This window comes from Lissotriton helveticus, chromosome 2_1 (genome assembly GCF_964261635.1).
Source record: "Lissotriton helveticus chromosome 2_1, aLisHel1.1, whole genome shotgun sequence".
In the NCBI taxonomy this organism is placed as follows: domain Eukaryota; kingdom Metazoa; phylum Chordata; class Amphibia; order Caudata; family Salamandridae; genus Lissotriton; species Lissotriton helveticus.
The window spans coordinates 1,099,414,085-1,099,435,394 of NC_136059.1; the positions used below are offsets into that span (position 1 = coordinate 1,099,414,085).

Genomic DNA, 21,310 nt, shown 5'->3' on the forward strand with positions numbered 1-21,310 from the left:
TCTGTTCATGCTATGCTTTTCAGTTATCAACTTTGTCCTCTCTGAGCTGTTATGGACCCAGATCAGGTTGCTCAGAGGTCTCCCATCACATATCAGGGGACTGATCAAGAAAGAAAGAAGAACCACACTACCATGCTACGTTTTTCGCAACTTGGGACCACAGGAATAGATATTGCTCTTAACTGGTGGACTACTAGGAGAAGGTTTTCGGGCAACTAGGCAAGTGAATAAGGGGTTAGAATATCTCCTGATAAGAGTGTCTTTATTAAGGGGCACAATGTAATGAAATCGAAATCAACTCTTGTCTCTCTAAACACACACTAGTTACACTTGGTGTGCTCCAGGGATCAATTCTCTCCCCTTCCCTTTTCAATCTCTTCATGGAAACCCTTGCATTCTTCCTGAAGCAAGCAGGGATCAAATATCACCTATATGCTGGTGACACTAAACTCTATTACAAAATCAAATCACCCAGTGACATCTTACATCTCAACGCCACACTGAGCAAGATACAATCTTGGTTTAATTCCAACCACCAAAAGTTAAGCCCCAACAAAACAGAAATAATACAGTTCTGCCCTAAAAGTGACCACCTACCAATCCAGGACTGGCTCAATGACCTGAATGCACTAAATTGTTCTCTCACTCTGTCCACCTCCACAAAGTTCCTAGGCATCACACTGGACAAAAACATGTCAATGAAGGATCACATCAAAAACTAAGCCAAAGGAGCGATCTACACACTAAAACACCCCAAGAAAATTAAACCATTCATTCCCTCTGATGATTTAAAGATGGTAGTACAATCTCTTGTCCTCTCCAAAACTGGACTATGGGAATGCCATCCACACAGGGAGGCTGAAAACTCACCTCCCCCCACTTAGATCAGTTCTAAACATGGCAGACCTGCTCATAACTAGTATTAAACCGTTTCAACCCATCACACCATCCCTCAAGACTCCCTGTATCACCCACAAAGCCCTTCACACATGTACTCCCAACTATTTAGACAGCAAACTCACAAAAGGAGAAAGAACCAGAACTCTGAGAAGCTCCAACTCACTTCTTCTTGTACCTCCAAAACTAAAAAGGAAATCAATCCAGGCTGGACATGTACCCAGCATATGGAACTCTCTCCCTAGAGTTCTAGGCACTATAAATTTTCCCTTGTGCTAAACCTCCGGTTTACACACTTAGCTCCCTGGCACTCACTCGGAGGCAGGCATTATTTACACGCTGCATTTTACATTTGTCTTTTAAAATTGCCGATTTTATTTGTTGTACTTAATGTGATTTTACCTGCAATATTAGCAATACTTCCTGCGACTTTGCACACTTAGGACTGCCACACACTTGATTTTCAAGGGGCGACTTGCATCCTAAGGGCAGATTTAGGGCCCCGGTCGACTCACGCTGTCCTCCCTGGCGCGAGCTTTTCAGGCGCCATCTTGGGGGTAGTCGGAGGCTCAGCGCTCTAGTGCTCGGGCGATTCTCGGCCCCGGCACTTCACTTATGGCGGCCATTTCCCGTCCGCGCAGCGGGCGCGCCGATGGCGCGCTGGAGGCGTGCCAGAGGCAAGCCCGTCTGGGCCCGTCCGGGCCACTACGGACCTAGGGCCAAAACCTCTGCCCGAGTTTACCCTGCTGTCTGCATGTAAATTGGGTCCCTCTCCTTATACCAGGGACGAGCTGTTAGCACTCCGTCCGGCCACTACCCAACACTGCAGGTACCCAGTCAGACCGGACGTACCATACAGACGGTGTGCTTACTGCCCTAAGCTTGGTAATGGCTCCAAAAAGGGAAAGCCAACGCCTTCTTCCCTGGCCTTTGCCCTACTAAATTGCCGGTCTCTGGTTAAGAACTCGGTTGAAGTAAATCTCATGATCCAGGATAATAAAACTGATGTTCTGTTTCTTACAGAGACGTGGCTCTCTGACAGCTCAGAGTTCGACATAGTCAACTCTTTGCCTAAGGGCTACGCGATACAGTGCCTTCACAGGCCTCACGGCATAGGTGGAGGGCTAGCTATAATCTACAGGGAGACTCTAGCCTGCAGGATAGAAAATGGTGGGATCTCTGACGCAGAGAGCATACGGTTTTCCATCCAACTCTCTCCCAATTACTCGCTGTCAGGGCTGCTGATCTATAGACCTCCGGTGGGGTCAAGAAGTTCACCAGTTCCCTGCTGGAGACAGCATTGACACTGGCAGCCTCGGCCCCCAACTTCCTTCTTTTAGGAGATTTGAATCTCCATTTGGATGACCCTGGAGACAAGGTGACCGCTGATCTGCTGGCTGAACTGAAAGCGTGTAATCTGACCCTGCACAATAATGAACCCACGCATCTGAAGGGTCATCTACTGGACCCTTTATTTTATAACGTTCCACTCCTGAGGGCTTTCCCGCCATGCCCCCTCCCCTGGTCAGACCACTTTCTTATTCCTTTTAGTCTGACCCTCATGTCGGAATCAAGTTCTGATTGTAAGGGCTCTATTCGGTCTTCACAAAGACCTTGGTCTAAACTGTCCTTTGATGGTTTAACCACTGCCCTTGAGCAATCTACTCCTGCCCCCCTCTCGAACCCGCTTGAAGCAGATTGGAGTTTCCACAATTGGTTACTAGGAGCACTGGATGTGGTGCTTCCCAAGAAGTGTAGTTCCAAGAAAAGTAATGGGTTTAAAAACCCTTGGTACACTGCTGAACTTCGCGACCGTAGAAAGGTCTGCAAACGACTGGAACGCGCCTGGCGCAAAGACTGGTCTACCAATAGTAAAATCCCATATCAGGATGCCATGAGGGCATACAAGCTAGCCTGTAACCACTCGAAAGCGGCCTTTTATGAAGAGAGAATCAGGACTGCTTCTAACTCCTCAAGAGAAACTTTTATTATAGTCAAGGAACTCCTGAAAACCCCCTCTCCTTCATTGCCGCAATCTACGAGCAGAGCTAGGTGCAACGAACTTGCACACTTCTTTGACAATAAGGTCAGAAAAATACTACAAAGTCTTCCTCTCAGTACCCCTCCCTTTGAGTCCTCAATGCAGGTCGAGAGTGGTGTGAGCCCTTTGTGGGAAGTTATCACTCCCATAACTGAGGAAGACTTCCACAAAGAATTAGTCAATCTCAAAAGTGGCTCCCCCACTGACCCTATGCCGATCCATATTCTTAAGCGGATTGCACAGACCATCTCCCCGCGGGCCACGGACCTTTTGAACGCCTCCTTCGGCGGTGGGGAAGTCCCCCCTAGCTGGAAGAAGGCGATGGTTAAGGCTCTTCTCAAAAAGCCGGGACTTGACCCTGACGATCTAGCGAACTTCCGCCCAATTTCTTTGCTGCCAGGCCTGAGCAAAATTGCAGAAAATGTGGTCAATCGGCAGCTGTCCACGTTTCTAGAAGGTCACGACTTGCTTAAGAACTCGCAAACAGGCTTTCGCCCTGGGCAGGGTACTGACTCTGCCCTGATTGCAGTAGTGGAGGAAGCCAGACGCATTCTTGACGCAGGAGGCTCCGCAGCTGTGGTCCTTCTTGACCTCAGCGCGGCATTTGATACCATCGACCATGGTATCCTTATTCAGCGCCTTACTAGGGTGGGAGTATCCGGCCAGGCTTTAAGCTGGATGACTTCCTTTCTGAATGGTCGGTCCTATCAGGTCTGCGATGGCACGACCCTCTCCGAGTCGATCCCCCTCCAGTGTGGAGTCCCGCAGGGCTCTTCGTTGAGCCCGACGCTTTTTAATATCTACATGGCCCCACTGGAGGATGTGGTTTCACCCTTCGGGGTGAAAATAGTGACCTATGCGGACAACACCCAGCTTGTCGTCTCGCTATCCCACCAGGAAAATGCAGCAGAAAGATTCCGGTGCTGTCTGACAGGTATTATGGCCTGGATGACAGATTCACGGCTGAAACTCAACGGGTCCAAAACTGAACTTATGCTGTTGGGTAACCTTTCCACCTCCCTTCCCAAAGCCATGTGGCCCCCCTGTCTGGCCGAGGCGCCCCAACCCAAGAATGAGATTAAGAGCTTGGGGGTATGGCTGGAGCCTGACCTGACGTTCAGAGTACAAACTAAGAAAGTGGCAGGTATCTGCTATGGTTTGTTACGCTCTGTCCGGAAGGTGTTGCCTCTTCTTCCCTTCAGCTCCAGGAAACTTCTGATCCAGGGGCTAATACTGTCAAGGTTGGACTACAGAAACGCCTTGCTGCTCGGTGCCCCTGAATCAGCCATTAACACCCTTCAGCGAGCACAAAATGCGGCGGCCAGAGTACTGACAGGCACGGCGAAAAGAACTTCAGCCAAACCTGCTCTCAGATCACTCCATTGGCTCCCCATCCGGGAGAGAATTAAATTTAAGGCCCTTTCCATCGCCTTTAAGTCTCTCCAGGGAATGGGCCCCCCTATTCTCAGGGACCTTATATGCCCCTACAAGTCCTCGCGTTCCCTCCGCTCTGACGCGAGCAACTTGCTGACCATCCCCAGAGTGAGGAGAGCACGTTCCGGAGGCCGGAGGTTCTCTGTGAATGTTGCCAAGATCTGGAACGATCTTCCTGTCGCTCTTCGCCTGGAACCCTGTCTCCAGAAGTTTCGGAAATCCTTAAAGACCCTCCTTTTCCCGCAGGGAGTCTGAGTCCGTTGTCTGAGGATCATGGAAGCTTGCGGTGTGTACCAGCGCTGGGACGCTCTTGGGCAGCCATGCGCTTAAGAAATCAATTTTCATTTCATTTAATTTCATAGGATGCAACCCCTCATTCTCTTGCTTCAAAAGAGACCTGAAACTCCTTCTCCTCAACAAATACTTTAACAAGTAAGCAAACTGAACTCTGTTTAAATATCTCTCTTTATAGGATTACTCCCTCTGTGAAAACCATTGGTTGGATTTATTCAACTGTCTATTAAGTCTTTCTCGCCCTTAACTCATTTTGTTCTAATTGCCTGCATACGGTAAACACCCTAATTGCCTAACGATTCTCTTTGTATCTATTTATGCTTGTACCAGAATCTAAGTGTCTCGCATTATATGTCAGCGACTTGATTATATTGTGTTTTCACAGTTATGTAAAGCGCTCTGATACCTTCCGGTCTAGCTAGCGCTATACAAAACATATAAATAAGGTATCCAAAAACCCAGTCTTCAAATGGTCTCTATTAGCAAGGCCTACCATTGCAAAATTATGTAATTTTTATTATGCTCCCACTTAGAAAGGCACCTGAAGGAATGTTTTTTTTTTTTACAGACGGTTAGGTCAAGGTTTTTAAGAACTGGAGCTAAAGGTTTTTATTTGTGGACCAAAGACCAGTTATCCCTAAACTGCCATATTAGGCCACACTCTTCTGCTTTCTCATCTTTGCACTTCAGAAAGAGAGAAGTTAAATCTACACTGCGCTCAAGAGTTGATCCCTTGGGGTCTGTGCAAAACAACTTACTTAGATTATTTGCACTGCACTCCTAGATACTTAACTATTTCGTTTTCTCAGGGAGTAATATTATTGAACAGTTTTGTAAGACTTACATAAAATATAGCTTTTATCAAATTAAATGTCATTATTTAACCTGTACCCCTGCCATGCAATAAAATAAAATAAAAAACTTGACAATTTGTAGACTACTAAATACGTCTTGACTTCTCCATCTGCTGTATCTACTTTACAATATCTCTTAATACCCTTAATCCACTGATATAAACTCAAGTCTTTTATTACGATGGTGTTCCTGTAGACAAAACAGCCTAATGATGCAGTGCCAAAGGAACACAAAAAAGTATAGTTGTTATGTTAAAATAAATTTATAGAGCGCACGTACACTGGGGAGGTTTCATGGCACTAATTTGGTTGAGATCGAAGTCATAAAAGAGGGGTTTAGAAAGCCTGTCAGAAGAGCCAAGTTTTTAAGAGACTTCTGAAGCCGAGAAGATTGGTACAGAAGCGAATTTCGAGGCGAAGAGAGTTCCAGAATATGGGGGCCAAGGTGGAAAACCTGGCACCACTAGTACGCTTTAGTCTAAAGTTAGGGATTAGTAGTAGATTTTTGTGAGCTGAGCGAAGATTTCGTGTGGGAACGTATTTGTTAATCATATTACCAACAAATTTCGGGCTCCTTCCGTTGAGTGGCTTAAAAATAAGACATTCAATCTTGAAAGCACACCGCTGAACAACCGGAAGCCAGTGTAATTGCTTCAAGAGAGGAGTGATGTGATGATGCCTAGGATGGTGGACGATCAGACGTGCAGCCTGTTTTGTACTATCTGTAGGCGTCTGGAAAGATAGAGAGGGATGCCAAAATATAATGAATTGGCATACTCTGCATGGGACATGACCATGGCGATAATCATCTGAATCCGGGCATCTTGAGTAAGGAATCTACAGCTCGTTTTTATTTTACGAAGTTGAAAAAAACCAGGTGGAGATCACCGATCTAATCTGAGGCTTCAGAGTAAGATCCTGACTGACAATCACCCTTAGGCTTTTCGCCGAACTAAAGGGAACAGGAGGCTGACCCAGCTCCCTAGGGCAGAAGTGGGGTCCCCAAAGGATTTTTAGCAATGTCACCTGTTAAAACAAGCTCTGTCTTGTCCGGATTGAGTTTTAGATGGTTCTTGTTCATCCATTGACTGATAAACAGCATGGTCGATTGAAAGGCAAGAACCGACTCGGAGGAGTTACTGGTGGAAAAAACAAATTGAAAATCATCTGCATAGTTGAAGGTGCAGAAGCAACAGCCAGTAACAGTACATCTGGCTTACTAATACCATGAGAGTTTTTAATCTCCACTCCTTTAATCTCCACTCTTTACAAATCACACTTGGCCATACTTCTGAACAGCCCGGAACCACACCCGGTATAGCTTCAGGATGTACACACAATGCGCAGGCACCAACAAACGGCACCGCGCATGCGCACACAAGAAAGACACTTTCCTCCCGCACACGCGCAGTACAGGCATGACTCAGCAAGGCCCGCATAGTCTCTCCTTTGTGTCCTCGCATGCACAGGTGAACCGTATCAACCGGTCAATACTTAAGGCCTAAAGTACAGCTCGTGGCATTCTTACGGAGGTCCCAGAGACAGCAAGAGGTTCACCACAGATGCCGACCGAAAGTTTCGTGAGTAAACAAGCGTTTCAGCAACGGCCCGGGTAAGCTCTTTCTTTACAGGTCTCTAACCCCGAGGACCCTTTATCTTTCTAGGGTCAATACCACTGCCAGGACTCCACCATGGGACATTTATGGCAAATAGCCAATGTGAGGATAACATTCTCTTTATGCACCTGCCAACCCATCTTTGTGTTGATGTGCTTACGATGTCTAGCCCACCACAAAACTTCATGTATATACGATAACTTTCACTCTAGTTATACCACCAATATGGCTACACCATTTGCCGCTTTTTTATCGCCTACACTGCACAATAGAAATCGGCAATCAGATTGTTTTGTGAATATATACTACCATTCTAAGACTCTTCCTTGTATGTTTGTATTGTCATACATGTTGTTTGTCCAGTGATGCTCTAAGAGGGAATCCCCCTCGCACACATAGAGCACCTTAGCGAGTGCTTCACATTTTTCAAAATCACACATTCACTTAAATTAAGACAATTGCACCTTCACTTTTTGGTCCTGAGGAAAGCCAGTTTTAATCATAAAGGCCTGGCTGAAACATGTAGACCACACTTGGAGGCAGGAGACCCTAATAGACACTCCTATTACATCCAACAGCCTTTTTTAATGCTAACAGTGACCCAGTTATTAAAGTATAATTTACCCTTGGGTACTGGGATCCCTCTATAGCTTTTAAACTTACACCTTCACGCCACTACACTGCACACTCAGTAACATACCTGCTCCGCTGTATCCAGGCGTCGTAGCACACCCGGGACACATTCGGTGTCACTGGGTGGGCCTGATGATGAAGCATGCCACCAACCAGGTTGGTGGGTGAGGGCTTCATGAACAAACAAAAGGTTTTGTACTCTGGCATTGACTGATTAGATGCCATGCACAGCTTCAGGTCTGGAGCTGTGGAAACTGCATCAATAATAGGATTGTGCGCTATTCCAATAATGTCTTCCTACACCTGTCGAACACCCATGAGTCAGGACCACGCATATTGAGAATTTTGCCCTCTATAAAGACATGTCAGATCTACACACTAACTGGACCAGATTGCTACTGATTCCCCTCAAGGGAGATTAGGATGTGATCAATTGGCAGACCACATTATAGATATTCGCTATACCAGGGAGTGCAAGATGCCCCCATACTGGTGGTTGTCTTTTTTAGCCCACCAAACGCACATTGACCATTTTCTGAGCCCCCTGGCTGAGACACGACGAAGGAAGACTACACATAGTGGTCTCCTAGTTGGGTTGTTAAGAAAACTACTGGGGAAGATGGATGTTTAATTTGATTTGAGTGTGCATGATTTGGGGTGTTTGGTTTGAATGTGACAACATTGTTTGGTTTGTGATGACTGATTATGATGGTTTTGACAGCATGATGAAATAAACAGGGGTATTGTGATTTAGAGAAAATTGATATGGTCATGTGTTATATTGTAAATTATGATGCCAGGCATCATGGCAGTTGTTATCCGGATGCTGTTGTACTCCAAACCAGTGGCCAACTGTTTAGTGACCACCCTATCTGTCATTATACTCTTACAAGTAGTGAGTACTGGTGCATACCTATCCACAATAATAATACATCGTTTTTTAAATGTTATAATCCCTTTCTTCCAGTCACTAGGAAGTGTTTCTATCAGTAACAAAACAAACAATCTTTGTGACAAAAAGGGGCCAATGCTCATGAGCACTTAATGTAAAAGATAAGTTGGAGTAGCAGACTTGACCTTTAAAATGAGACCTCTGCTTTCTTCTTCCACAACCTGTTGAAAAACCACAATAAGCTAAGGAGACATATTGTACTATGATCATTGCTTATTGGTAAACTATAGTAGGTCCTGATGTATCACAACAATTGTTGGGCTAGATCACTATAATCCTTTTGAGAATATGCTACAGCTCCTGTAGCACAGCTACAATTAAGAAATGAATTTAGAACAGAAATCAGTTCTCTAGTTGCATTTAAGGGCCATTACATAGAATTAAACCAGTGATTACAATTTACCTAGCACACTAGTAGACTTTTAGCTGTTGTCCATAGTTAACTGAAATGGTCTTATTATAGGTTGCCCTAAGGAATCAGAATTCAATTTAAGGGGACTCTGATTTATCACAGTTCAGGACATCCAAAGGTTTATCTATTTTACACAGACAGTGATTCTACACGGAGCTTGAAACAACCTAGGGCACATTTTTCTGGCCCAGGTCTAAACCTTAGGTTTATAAAAATCTACAAATAATAAAAAAACTAGTTATACAGTGATCCGTCCATAGCAAGATGAAACTTCAATCGATGTGGACAAGACCATCTTGGTCCCAAATTTAGATAGATGGCAAGCTAAATATATTGTGATATTCCTTACATAGCGCCCATTTATCTGCTCGACTATAACTGATGTCACATTCTGATAGAAGAGGGAAACATAGCAATTATACTGAAGATTTTATCCCAAGAACATTCCTCTAAAGTAGATTTAGTAAAAAAATAAAAAGAGAGCTCTGCTAAGCAAGAACAAATGCAGACTAAGTCTCCTTCATTTTTTTAATTAGTTAAAGAAAAATAGAAATGTTCTCTGAAAACGAAGACCTTCCCACCAACTCTATGACCTGATGTGTTTGTTCGTAAGATTTTAAAACTTTTAGGACAGCTAACTCGTTTAACCATGTTCCAGTTATGCAGCTAAAGTATCACTGACTCTTGCTTAGAAGATAAAAATATCTGAACTGAATGTAGTGGGAGGGAGTGGACATGTAAGAGCTTCTCTGATACCCATATTCTGTGCTTTGGGCTCCTCAGCCATTACTACCTCCCTAAAAACAGTCCATACAAAATCCTGTACTGATAAAAGATTTGTGATCTAGATTTAAGATGCATCAAACATGAGCTAAGAAATGCAAGCAACAGAAACGCGTAAAACAGAAACAAGAATCTTAGCAGTAGCAATGCCTTGTGTATCAGTCACCACTTAAAATTTGTCTGAAAAAGATGACCTCATAACACTAAAGGCCAAATGTACGACCCTTCCAATTTGCGAGTGGCAAATTGCGTCGTTTTGCGACTCGCAAATTGGAATTTACAACAGTGCCTTAGAAACTGTTTGCGATTTCTTATGGGGTCGCAAAGTGCCTGCCTCATTAACATTCATGATCATGAGGCAGGCGACCCCATTGGGAATGGCTTGCACTCCCAGGGATGGTGGGCTGCTGGGGTCAGCAGACCACGATGTCTGCGACTGCTTTTTAAATCAAGCGGTTTCTTTTTTTTTTAAGCTGCCTGTTTTCTTCAAGGAAAATGGGATGCATTTAAAAAAGAAAAATGAAACGTCACTAGTTAATTTTTTTAAGAGTAAGCAGTGATCCGTGCGACCACTGCCTGCTCTTAAAACATATTTTCAATACCAGTCACAAAGGAAAAGGGCTCCCCTGGGGACCGCTTCCTGTTTGCAAGTGGCTCACCACCCATTTGAAATGGGTGATAAACTGCGAGTGTTTTGCAACCAAAACAATCTTACATTGAAGTGCCAGTCGCTATTAGGAAGGGATGTCCTTGGCACGCCCCTCCCTAATAACGAGTCGCAAACCCTATTTTGCGAGTCAGTAATACATTACTGACTCGCAAAATAGGGTTTGTAAATAAGGCAGACCTATTTTGCTGTCGCAAATGGGATGATTTCCCTTTTGCGACTGCAAAAAATAGTTGTACATCTGGGCCCCAAGTTATTTAAGAATAACGGGGTGCTTCTATTGACCTCCATTAATTCACTCAAGAGATGCTTTTGGTAAAAGCGTGTTGCAGTGTTTACATCACCAATGTCCTCTTAAAATCAAAGGAAAAACAAATACTTTCATTGAGAACTTTTGACTTTTTAACTTTGACAAATACATTCCACTTTTTACAAAAGCTTCAAAAAAACAATTTCCCCGCTGATACTATAGCAATATTCTACTTTTGACTCTAGTTAATCCTGAATCAAATACCAATTTGTTTAATAAGCTTCTTCGTTGGTGCGAATGCAGTGATTCACAAAAACTCCCTCTGTTGTAAATGCCTTCAGTCCTTGCGGTCCAAGCAGATAATGGAGTCACCTGGCTGGCTGAGAAAATCCACAATGGTTTGTGAAGATTCATTAAGCCAAGTTTTTATTAGGAACATGAGATCAAGATTATATGTGACAAATGTGCCAACAATCTCTGTATGGTGCTTGACTGTTCATGTGTAGCTGTGAAGTAAAGGTGGGATCTCAGTTGGATTCCTGGGTACGGTATTTCTCCAGGGCGTTGATGCAAGTATTTGAGGTGATCTGACCTATACCACCTTTAAAGTTGTGCCCATCTTACAGTTATGAGGTGGTGTGCTGAAAGTTGCCAGGAAGGGTGGGGTTCTGTGTTGCTTCTTGAGATATTTTGGATAGCTATGGATTTGTTCCAGACAAAGTAAGTAGTATCTCTTTTTTGCCTCTAGACACCAGGCATGTCTTTCCATGGCAGCAACAGAGGTTGACATACAGTAGCTTGAGTATGGCGAAGAGAGTGTCCATTTTGATTACTAAGGAAACAATGTATTATGCAAGAGTGATAAGAAAAAACACCTGAAGTAGTGCAGTGATGGAACGAGGAGGTGCAGTTCTGGGAGGAGTATGAAGAACGAAGGATAAAGAAGGATTGGAAGCAGAGGGTAAAAGGAGGAGGGTGAGGAGGGCTCAAAGTCCCTAGTGGCATAAAGTGGATGTTGTGGGGTGAGACTTAACATTTAAGGATTCTAGAAGTGTGTAGATGTAGAGGCCAAACAGGTTTAAAATATTTAAGTGATTAGCAATACTGGAATTAGGTGATTCGGTGGCTCTGGTATTTTCTGCACAATTATGGATTAGTTGCACTTGCCACATAATCCATCATGTCCTGCAAAATTCGCAAATGTTAATGAAAATATGTTTCTGCATCAAACAGATTAAAAGTTACTAAAATACTCCCACACATTGTTGTCACACAGGGGCGGTCCTTTTTTGGGCTGAAACAGGTAACCTTTCCATTGCAGATTGTTTCATTGAGATGTCAAACTGATAATTGTCAGGTGAAAACTTTGCCCAAACTATTTTACCATGTGTAAACATGGCAAAATAGTGAAATTATCCCGCTTTAAAATGTGCTGCATTATGCCACATATTTTGCCTTTTCTTACTACATAATTTAGGAAACCCTCTGAATAATTTGGTCCTTCCCGCCAAATAGTTGCAGTAGCCCCGTCACAGACTAAATATGTCATTTACAGCATGCCTGGGGTTTAGCCAGACTGGCAGGGGTCTTCCTCTCTCCCTTTCCATCAGATGACCACCTCCTATACTTGGAGATCCCACACCAAGAAAGCAGGCATATTTACCAAAGGTTCTTCCGACAGTGCATAAACAAACCTTCAAAGTAGGTAATTATTTCTGCAAAATAAAAAAGGTATGACCAAGATGTGCTGATAATTTTCTTCCAGTGTGTGAAGGTCATTTCTGTTTCCAGTTTGGGATCTCAGGATTTCCATGGTTGTCCTGCATAAAATGTCGAAATTGCCCTTAATAGAACTTTCAGAAGGTTGTGGCTAGTGGAGTCAGCTGGAGATCTGCCAGCAAACACCAGACACTCCCTAAATGGTGTGAGCATACAGGCGTTTGCAGCTTTTTGCCCAATGATCTGCCAAACATTAAATGGCCACTTAAATCACACTGTCACATTGTCAAATCAGCAATGACTTCCTACGTAGAAGAGAAAATGATTAGCTTATGATGAAAAGGAGTTTTAAAAGCGCAGAGAGTCAGTGATGCAAGCATCTTAAAGCACAGCACCCTAATGAATCAATTTTATTTGCAGTCAGAATTCTTAAAACTTGTGTGGTGTGTGTTTAAACAGAATACTTTGTGTGTATATGTGTTCATGGCTAGCTGAGAAAGAATGCAGAATACAATCTAAAAACAATTACCTCCAACTATTTAATTGATCATCCAGTTTACATAAGGAATTGCAATTACTTGAACTTAAAGTTTGTTAATAAATATTAAGTTAACGTTTTATTTAAAAAACGCTTGAAAGACTATGAAACTTACACCAGCATTTTGTGTTCTTCAGTTGTGGTGCGATTCAAATGAGGCAAACAGTCCCAGCCTTGAGAGAGAGTAAGCAAGATATAGAGTATAATCATGGACAACTGTTACTAAACAAATAGGATTCCCAAATGTCCTATTCAATTCTATAGGTTTCTGTTTATTTGAATATCTACCAGTTTAGGTCATATGCCTCACCCTCATGCCTTCAAGACGACAAGACGTTAATCATACATTATCCCTCCAAAAAGGGGACTCTGCAAAAAAGTGCCTCTAACAACCCTAAAGGCACCAACGTATCAAAATACTGTGCAGAATGAACTTACCATGGACGTAACAAATCCAGGGCTTCTGAGAATTTATTATTTAGAAATAAATTAAGTGCCATTGTACACTCCTCCAGCGCACACTTGAGGTCCATCTTGGAAGCCCTATAAAAGAAAAAGAGAGTGAGGCACATTAAACTCTACCTTGGATATTTCACAAATGCTTAATATCTTACAGTGTTACCTGGTACCAGAACACTTTCAGGACATCAAAACTAATCTTGCAGAGGCTCTAAATCATTCACAAACGATTCACAGTTATGCAGCTGAACTATACATAGAGATCATGTTTTGAGGTTAGTCTACTAGAACAAGCTATTTTACAATATAAAGGTGACACATTAGTCCCATTCTGAAAAATTGGACTTGGAACCAAGATGGCACTGTTGGCAAAGCGAGTCGATATGGGGTCTGGCACTGATTCTGACCAGTCAATAGGCTACGGTTGCTTTTCTCCATACTTCGCCACATCTTGTGAGGTCCAATCCAGGATTCACTATAATCTTCCATTCCTTTTGATGGTGTAGCCTCACACGTTATTTTGATGCCAATGACGGGCATAAACACCCCTTTGCCATCGTCAACTTATGTTCGAGGCATGTGGGCTGCTAAATTCATATCTTAGCATTAGATCGCCGCCTAGTGTTGGGCTCGGATGATTGCACATTGTTGTCCTGGAAGAGTCTTCGAAGTATCCTGAGATAGGTGGCTCCTCCCCTGGACTACAGTGCGCATGGGCATCGGCTCCATCCCCAGATTGTTTTTTTCCGCCATTGGGTTCGGATGTGGTCTCGACGTCTTACTGTCGGAACCAAGTAAAACTAACTTTTAGCGGCCAAAAGGCCTCGATTTTCTTGCGTCGGTATTGTCTGCGCACGGTCTCGAGTCTTCCGTCTCTTGGAGCCGGAATAAGCGGAGTTTTCTTCGCTCTCGGAACTTTGAGGCCTTCTCATCGCGACACGACTGCAAGCCTTTTCGGACATGGAGCGGAGCCCGTTTAAGTACTGCCCGCTCTGTGGGTCCAAGTACCCACACATCGATCTACACCCCGTGTGTAACAAATGCCTTTCGCCTGACCACGACGACGGAAAGTGCAAGGCCTGTGCACAGTTCCGATCGAAAAAGACTCTCAAGCTTCGGCGCGCGGTGCGCATGGAAGCTAAACAAGCGGCACCGGATCCGGAGAACATCTTCGGCGACCAAGACGAAGAGGACCAGGGTCATCATCTCCAAATCTCCCCACCCGGGACGGAGGTCGAGGCGGATCCGGGAGACGACGACGGAGTCGCGGGTCCAGGCCTTGAATACGTCGACGAGGTAGGAGACGACGATGAGATTTATGGGGCCGCGGCGGATAGCTCAGCGGACGAGCTCTGCCCCGAAGGTTACGAGGATACCGACCGGGACGCGGGATCGCCTGTCGGCCTTACCCAAGACCCGTTGCCGCAAGCCACAGCCCCGCCTTCGGGCCCGGCCACGGACTTACTTGCTGGGCAGACTGTTTCGAAACCGAAACCGAAACCATCGGGATCGACAACACCTAAAATGGCCGACCCGAAATCGAAACTGAAAGTTAAGGACTCGAGTGTCCCTAAGATGGCTGCCGTGCCGGTGAAACCGACGGCGCCTGCTACCCCATCGACTCCGTCGACCTCCGGTCCGCAGAAGTCGAGGAAGTCCGTCGATTCCGATGCTGCGAAATCGAAACCGACGCCAGAGGAGGGGTCCTCCAAGAGAGATGGTCGGCACGGGACAGCGGCTCCGACGCCGTCAAAACCCGCCAAAGTCGGCTCCAAGGAGGCTACGCAGGCACACGGAAAGAAGTCTGTGCCCCGAACGCAGGAATCGGAGGCGGTACAGACGGGATCCGCGCCCAAGACGCACAAGGCCCACAAGGACGTCGGATCCGAGGGGAAAATCAGACCATCCTCGTCGGCGCCGACACAAACTGTGAGTGTGCCGTCCCCCATTGCCGACTCACTGAAGAGGATCAGGGAAAAGGCCTTTGCCCCGTCGGCTCCGATACCATCAACGCAGCCGCGAAAAGACACTCCAGAGAAGCCGTCTGGGAAACTTCTCTTTATTTTGCCGCCGAAGGAGGCGCCCAAGGCATTTTCAACCAAATCGGCACCGAAACAGGTGGTTTCTTCACCGACTGGCCCACTTCCACGTCAGGTGCTCGAATCCGAGGACGATTCGGCGCATTTCATCGACGCTGACACAGGCAAACTGACCCTCTATAAGAGGAAAATAACTTCGGAGCCGGTGGACCCCTATGTCATTCCACTAAAGAAGAAAAGGGTGCCCCTTGACGCCTCAGGCCTCACGGAACCAATCCAGCCTCCTCCGAGACGGAGCCCTACTCCCTCCCCAGACCACTCTGAGGGTGAGGGGTATGATGAGGACGACCAGTACAATTTCCCAATCAATGAACCTGATGTGCAACCGGATTCATTTGATGACACTGGTGACCAGAACACCCAAGGTGCGGGGCAGGACCCGCAGCCTTTTAATGCACGGGCATCCCCGACTGAGGATTCAGCAGGTTTTCATGCCCTACTCGAAAGGGCGGCAGCCAATCACGATGTGGACATGCATGCCGACCCTGTGGAGGAAGACTTCCTTTTCGACACTTTTTCGGTCTCTGAAAGGACAGTAAAGACACTGCCTATGCTTAAAGGAGTCCTCAAGCATGCTGGGGACATATTTAAGGAGCCTACGAGAGCGAGAGTGGTCAACCCTCGCATTGAAAAAAAGTACAGACCTGCACCTGCGGACCCCGCATACATTCGGGGACAATTGCCATTGGACTCTCTTGTGGTCGCCAATGCCAGGAAACGTGCCAACTCCCAGACTACGGGTGAAGCTCCTCCCCCGGATAAGGAATCCAAAGTGCTAGAGGCAGGGGGCAAAAGAGTAGCTGCACAGGCATCAAACTTCTGGCGCATTGCCAATACACAGGCGCTCTTGGCGCGTTATGATAGGGCGCACTATGACACCCTAGAACAGATCGTACAACACCTGCCTCCACAGTTCCAAGAGGGCACAAAAATGCTTATCGAGGAAGGGAAGCTAATCTCAAACGCAGCCATCAAGTGTGCACTTGATGCTGCGGACACAGCTGCTAGGGCTATCAACACTAGCGTTATGCTGAGACGACAAGCGTGGCTCCGCATCTCAGGGTTTAAACCGGATATTCAGACGACAATTCTTAATCAGCCAGTCAATCCTGATAGTCTGTTTGGTCCGGATGTTGACACCACCCTAGAGAAAATAAAGAAAGACACAGACACTGCTAAGTCTATGGGGGCCCTACAGTCACAGCAGTTTCGTGGCGGCAATTTTCGTCGCTCAGGTGCACGTGGAGTCACCAGAGGACAATTGGGTCAACAATCCCAGTTCACAAAAGGTGGGACACAATCCTCGTTCACTAAACAGAACAAGGGAGGTTACAGGAATAACAGCAACAGAGGTCGCGGCAGAGGAAACAACAGCTCCCGCACCTCTACTCCCAACAAACAGTGACTCTCTGTCACTGCCCCCCGACCACCTAACACCTGTCGGGGGGAGACTGCAGCGGTTCCTGCCCGTCTGGAGAAACATCACCACAGACAGGTGGGTGCGACAACTAATCCAGTATGGTTATTGCCTAGAGTTAAAGTCCACTCCACCCAACATCCCGCCAAGGCAACGGCCTATGTCCGCAGAGCACTTGCTCTTATTGCAGCAGGAGGTAGTGGTGATGCTGCAAAAGGGAGCAATCGAGCTCGTGCCGGTGGGGGAGGAAGGCACAGGGGTATATTCCCTGTACTTCCTTATTCCAAAGAAGGACGGTTCTCTCAGGCCCATTCTCGATCTACGTCCCCTCAACCTGTACATACTATCGGAACATTTCCACATGCTTACACTGCAACAGATTCTTCCCTTGCTAAACCAAGGAGACTTCTTAGCAACCTTAGACCTCAAGGATGCTTATTTCCACATTCCACTACACCCGTCACACAGGAAATACCTCAGGTTCACTATTCAAGGCAGGCACTACCAGTTCAAAGTCCTACCCTTCGGAGTCACCACAGCCCCGAGGGTGTTCACCAAGTGTCTGGCGACAGTAGCGGCGCACCTCAGGAGGCAGAACATCCATGTCTACCCCTACCTAGACGACTGGCTCGTGCAAGCCAAGTCAGAGCAACAGTGCGCCGCAGACATGTCGTCTACAATTCACCTTCTTCACGATCTGGGTTTCTCCCTGAACTACCCAAAATCGCATCTTCAGCCGGCGCATGTCCGGCAGTTTCTAGGCGCGACGATCAATACCCTGACGGCCATGGCTCAGCCAAACCAGGTCAGGATAGACAGCATGCAGGCTCTGATCCAAAAGTTCAGGCCGCAACACTCGCTTCCAGCGAGAGTGTTCATGCAGTTGATAGGCATGATGGCCTCCTGCATCTTCATAGTCCCTCACGCACGGCTACACATGCGCCCGCTCCATCAGTGCTTAGCGAATCAGTGGACACAGGCTCGTGGGCAATTGACAGACCTAGTGTTGGTTACCAGTCGGGCATACGACTCTCTGCATTGGTGGACTCCACACAACCTTTGCAAGGGCCGACTGTTCCAAGAGCCTGTGCCGCAGATTATCCTGACAACGGACACGTCTCTCCAGGGTTGGGGAGCTCATGTGCTCACTTACACAGTGCAGGGACTATGGACGACGCAGCAACAAAAGATGCACATCAACTATCTGGAACTGATGGCAATCTTCATGGCGCTCAAGTCCTTCATTGTACATCTGTGCAACAAAGTCGTGTTAGTCCGGACGGACAACATGACCGCGATGTACTACATTCAAAAGCAGGGAGGCACCCACTCGCCACAGCTGTCTCATCTGGCTCAGAGCATGTGGAAGTGGGCCATTCAGAGGAACATTTTCCTCATGGCAGAACACCTCCCAGGAAAGGACAATCAGATGGCGGATCTGCTCAGCAGATACAGCCATCAAATGCACGAGTGGGAGATACACCCGTCTGTTCTCCACCCGTACTTCCAGCAGTGGGGTCATCCGGAGATAGACCTGTTTGCCACAGCAGAGAACGCAAAATGCCAACTCTTTGCCGCCAGGTTCCCTCACCCACTGTCGCAGGGGAATGCGATATGGATGAACTGGTCAGGCAAATTTGCGTACGCTTTTCCGCCAGCCCCTCTAATACCGCTGGTCGCAAGAAAGCTAAGGCAGCACGAGATGACTCTCGTCCTGGTTGCTCCAACGTGGGCGCGCCAAGCTTGGTACACCACGTTCCTCGAACTCTCAGTGGTGCCGCATCAAAGGCTGCGCCTCACGCCCAGTCTTTTGACGCAGAACCATGGAGACATTCAGCATCCAGATCCACAACAGCTCAACCTGGCGATCTGGCTCCTGAAGTCCTAGAGTTTGGATACCTTAACCTACCTCCGGAGTGCATGCACATCATCAAGGAGGCGAGGAAACCAACTACTAGAGCATGCTATGCTGCAAAGTGGAAGCGTTTTGTCATTTACTGTACGGCCAATGACATCGACCCGCTAGATGCATCTATCCCCAACATCATCTGCTATCTGTTGCATCTTTACAAGTGCAATCTAGCGTACACTTCCATTCGGATACATCTATCCGCCATAGCGGCTTATCTCCAGAACAGGCAGCACCTCTCTGTCTTCAGGGTGCCTGCCATTAAAGCCTTCCTTGAAGGTCTGAAACGAGTCATTCCCCCAAGGACACCGCCAGCTCCGGTGTGGAACCTCAATGTCGTTCTCACCAGACTGATGGGACCGCCATTTGAGCCCCTGCACTCGTGTGCACTCCAGTTCCTTACGTGGAAAGTAGCTTTCCTTGTGGCTATTACGTCTCTGAGGCGTGTCAGTGAGCTGCAGGCGCTCACAATCCAAGAGCCATTCATTAAAATCCATTCAAATAGGGTAGTGCTACGCACTAACCCCAAATTCCTTCCGAAGGTGGTGTCACAGTTTCATCTAAACCAGACTATTGACTTACCAGCATTCTTTCAAAACCCGCAAACGGTGGCGGAAAGAATGCTCCATACCTTAGATGTACGGAGGGCGTTGATGTACTACATAGACAGAACACAACCCTTTAGAAAGACAAAACAACTCTTTGTTGCCTTCGCACCCCAACACAAAGGCAACCCAATTTCCAAAGCAGGGATAGCCAGGTGGATTGTTAAGTGCATCCAGATATGTTATCAAAAAGCCAAGCGCACTTTAACAATACCCCCCAGAGCGCACTCCACACGCAAACTGGGGGCATCCATGGCTTTCCTAGGGAACATTCCTTTAGAGGATATTTGCAGAGCAGCCACGTGGGTCACACCACATACCTTCACAAAACACTACTGTGTTGATGTGCATTCCAAGCAGCAAGCAGCTGTAGGACAGGCTGTTCTCAAGACACTTTTTCAGGTTTCTGCAGCTGGCACGGGCAACCGCCGCTGATGGAGGGACTGCTATGTATTCTATGCTAAGATATGAATTTAGCAGCCCACATGCCTCGAACTGAATATGCTACTTACCAGTATGCATCTGTTCTTGGCATGTAGGGCTGCTAACATTCATATCGCCCGCCCTCCTCCCCGGTGCCTGTCGCAGCTGCAGATATACTATTGTATTTATTCATTAGCATGGACATCTTTTACACTTTTCACTCCATCTTCTGCCACAATGGCGAAAAACAATCTGGGGATGGAGCCGATGCCCATGCGCACTGTAGTCCAGGGGAGGAGCCACCTATCTCAGGATACTTCGAAGACTCTTCCAGGACAACAATGTGCAATCATCCGAGCCCAACACTAGGCGGCGATCTAATGCTAAGATATGAATGTTAGCAGCCCTACATGCCAAGAACAGATGCATACTGGTAAGTAGCATATTCAATCTAACAGATATTGGAGCCCCTCTGCCTAACCAACAAGTGCTCACTTGCCTAAATATTTCAGTGGACCTTTATTTTTACAGTTCCACTTTTCGGTGCGGTACTGCTTGGCTTACTTTAAATAATAGAGCCCTGTAACATTGGAAGCCATAACAATATCTAGATCTGCCAGTGTGCTTTACCCGAGTTTTTGTAAATAACAGTACTTCCAAAAAACCAATTCTATTGGATGCCCCTCCTTTATACATACATACACATGTTTATGTTTCTGGTATTTGAGTATTAATAAATATGTGAGCTTTCATAACCTTTAATTTGCCTGAGAGCGTCCATTCTCTCAATAGGACTACATATCCCAGAATCCTTGGTGGTCATGTGATGCCAATTGACACGCCCAGTTGAGGAAGTAAAATTGCACTGTTAGTCTCCGCGCGTTACCTCCCCTTACAGCCAGAGGGACGCTGGAAGTACCGACGGACAGGTGAGAGACACGCTCTTCTTGCCTGTCTGTCAGCAATCCTAGTAGCAGGCTGCCATTGTGCGCGCTCGCCACCAGTGTGCGCACTGTTTATTCAGAGTGCTTTGGCTGTGTTTCCATCGAGCGCTGCTGCCTTTGTGGAGATTAAGCCCACAACGCGGTAAGAGTTAACTGACTCACGGCGCACCAGAGCTCTGCATTATCCATCGAGCGCTGCTGCCTTTGTGTAGTTTAAACCCACAACGCGGTAAGAGATATCTGACTCACGGCGCACCAGAGCTCTGCATTATTTATTTGCTCTCTCGCGTTGGGCTGCTGATTAAAACCCACACGCGAGCATTGTTTAAAAAGCGGCATTGCGGGTGTTTTGTACCGGCGCTCT

At 46.5% G+C, this 21,310-nt stretch overlaps 1 protein-coding gene across 4 annotated transcripts in view; it reads right to left on the reverse strand.

The window, feature by feature from the left end:
- The window catches only part of TTC39B (tetratricopeptide repeat domain 39B), a 609,447-nt gene that overhangs the window by 195,059 nt on the left and 393,078 nt on the right, over positions 1-21,310 (reverse strand). For all 4 annotated transcript variants that reach the window (XM_078675907.1, XM_078675910.1, XM_078675908.1 and 1 more), the window contains one exon: positions 13,529-13,633. In XM_078675907.1, coding sequence (XP_078532033.1) covers positions 13,529-13,633 — 105 coding nt within the window. The remainder of the gene's footprint in view (positions 1-13,528; positions 13,634-21,310) is intronic.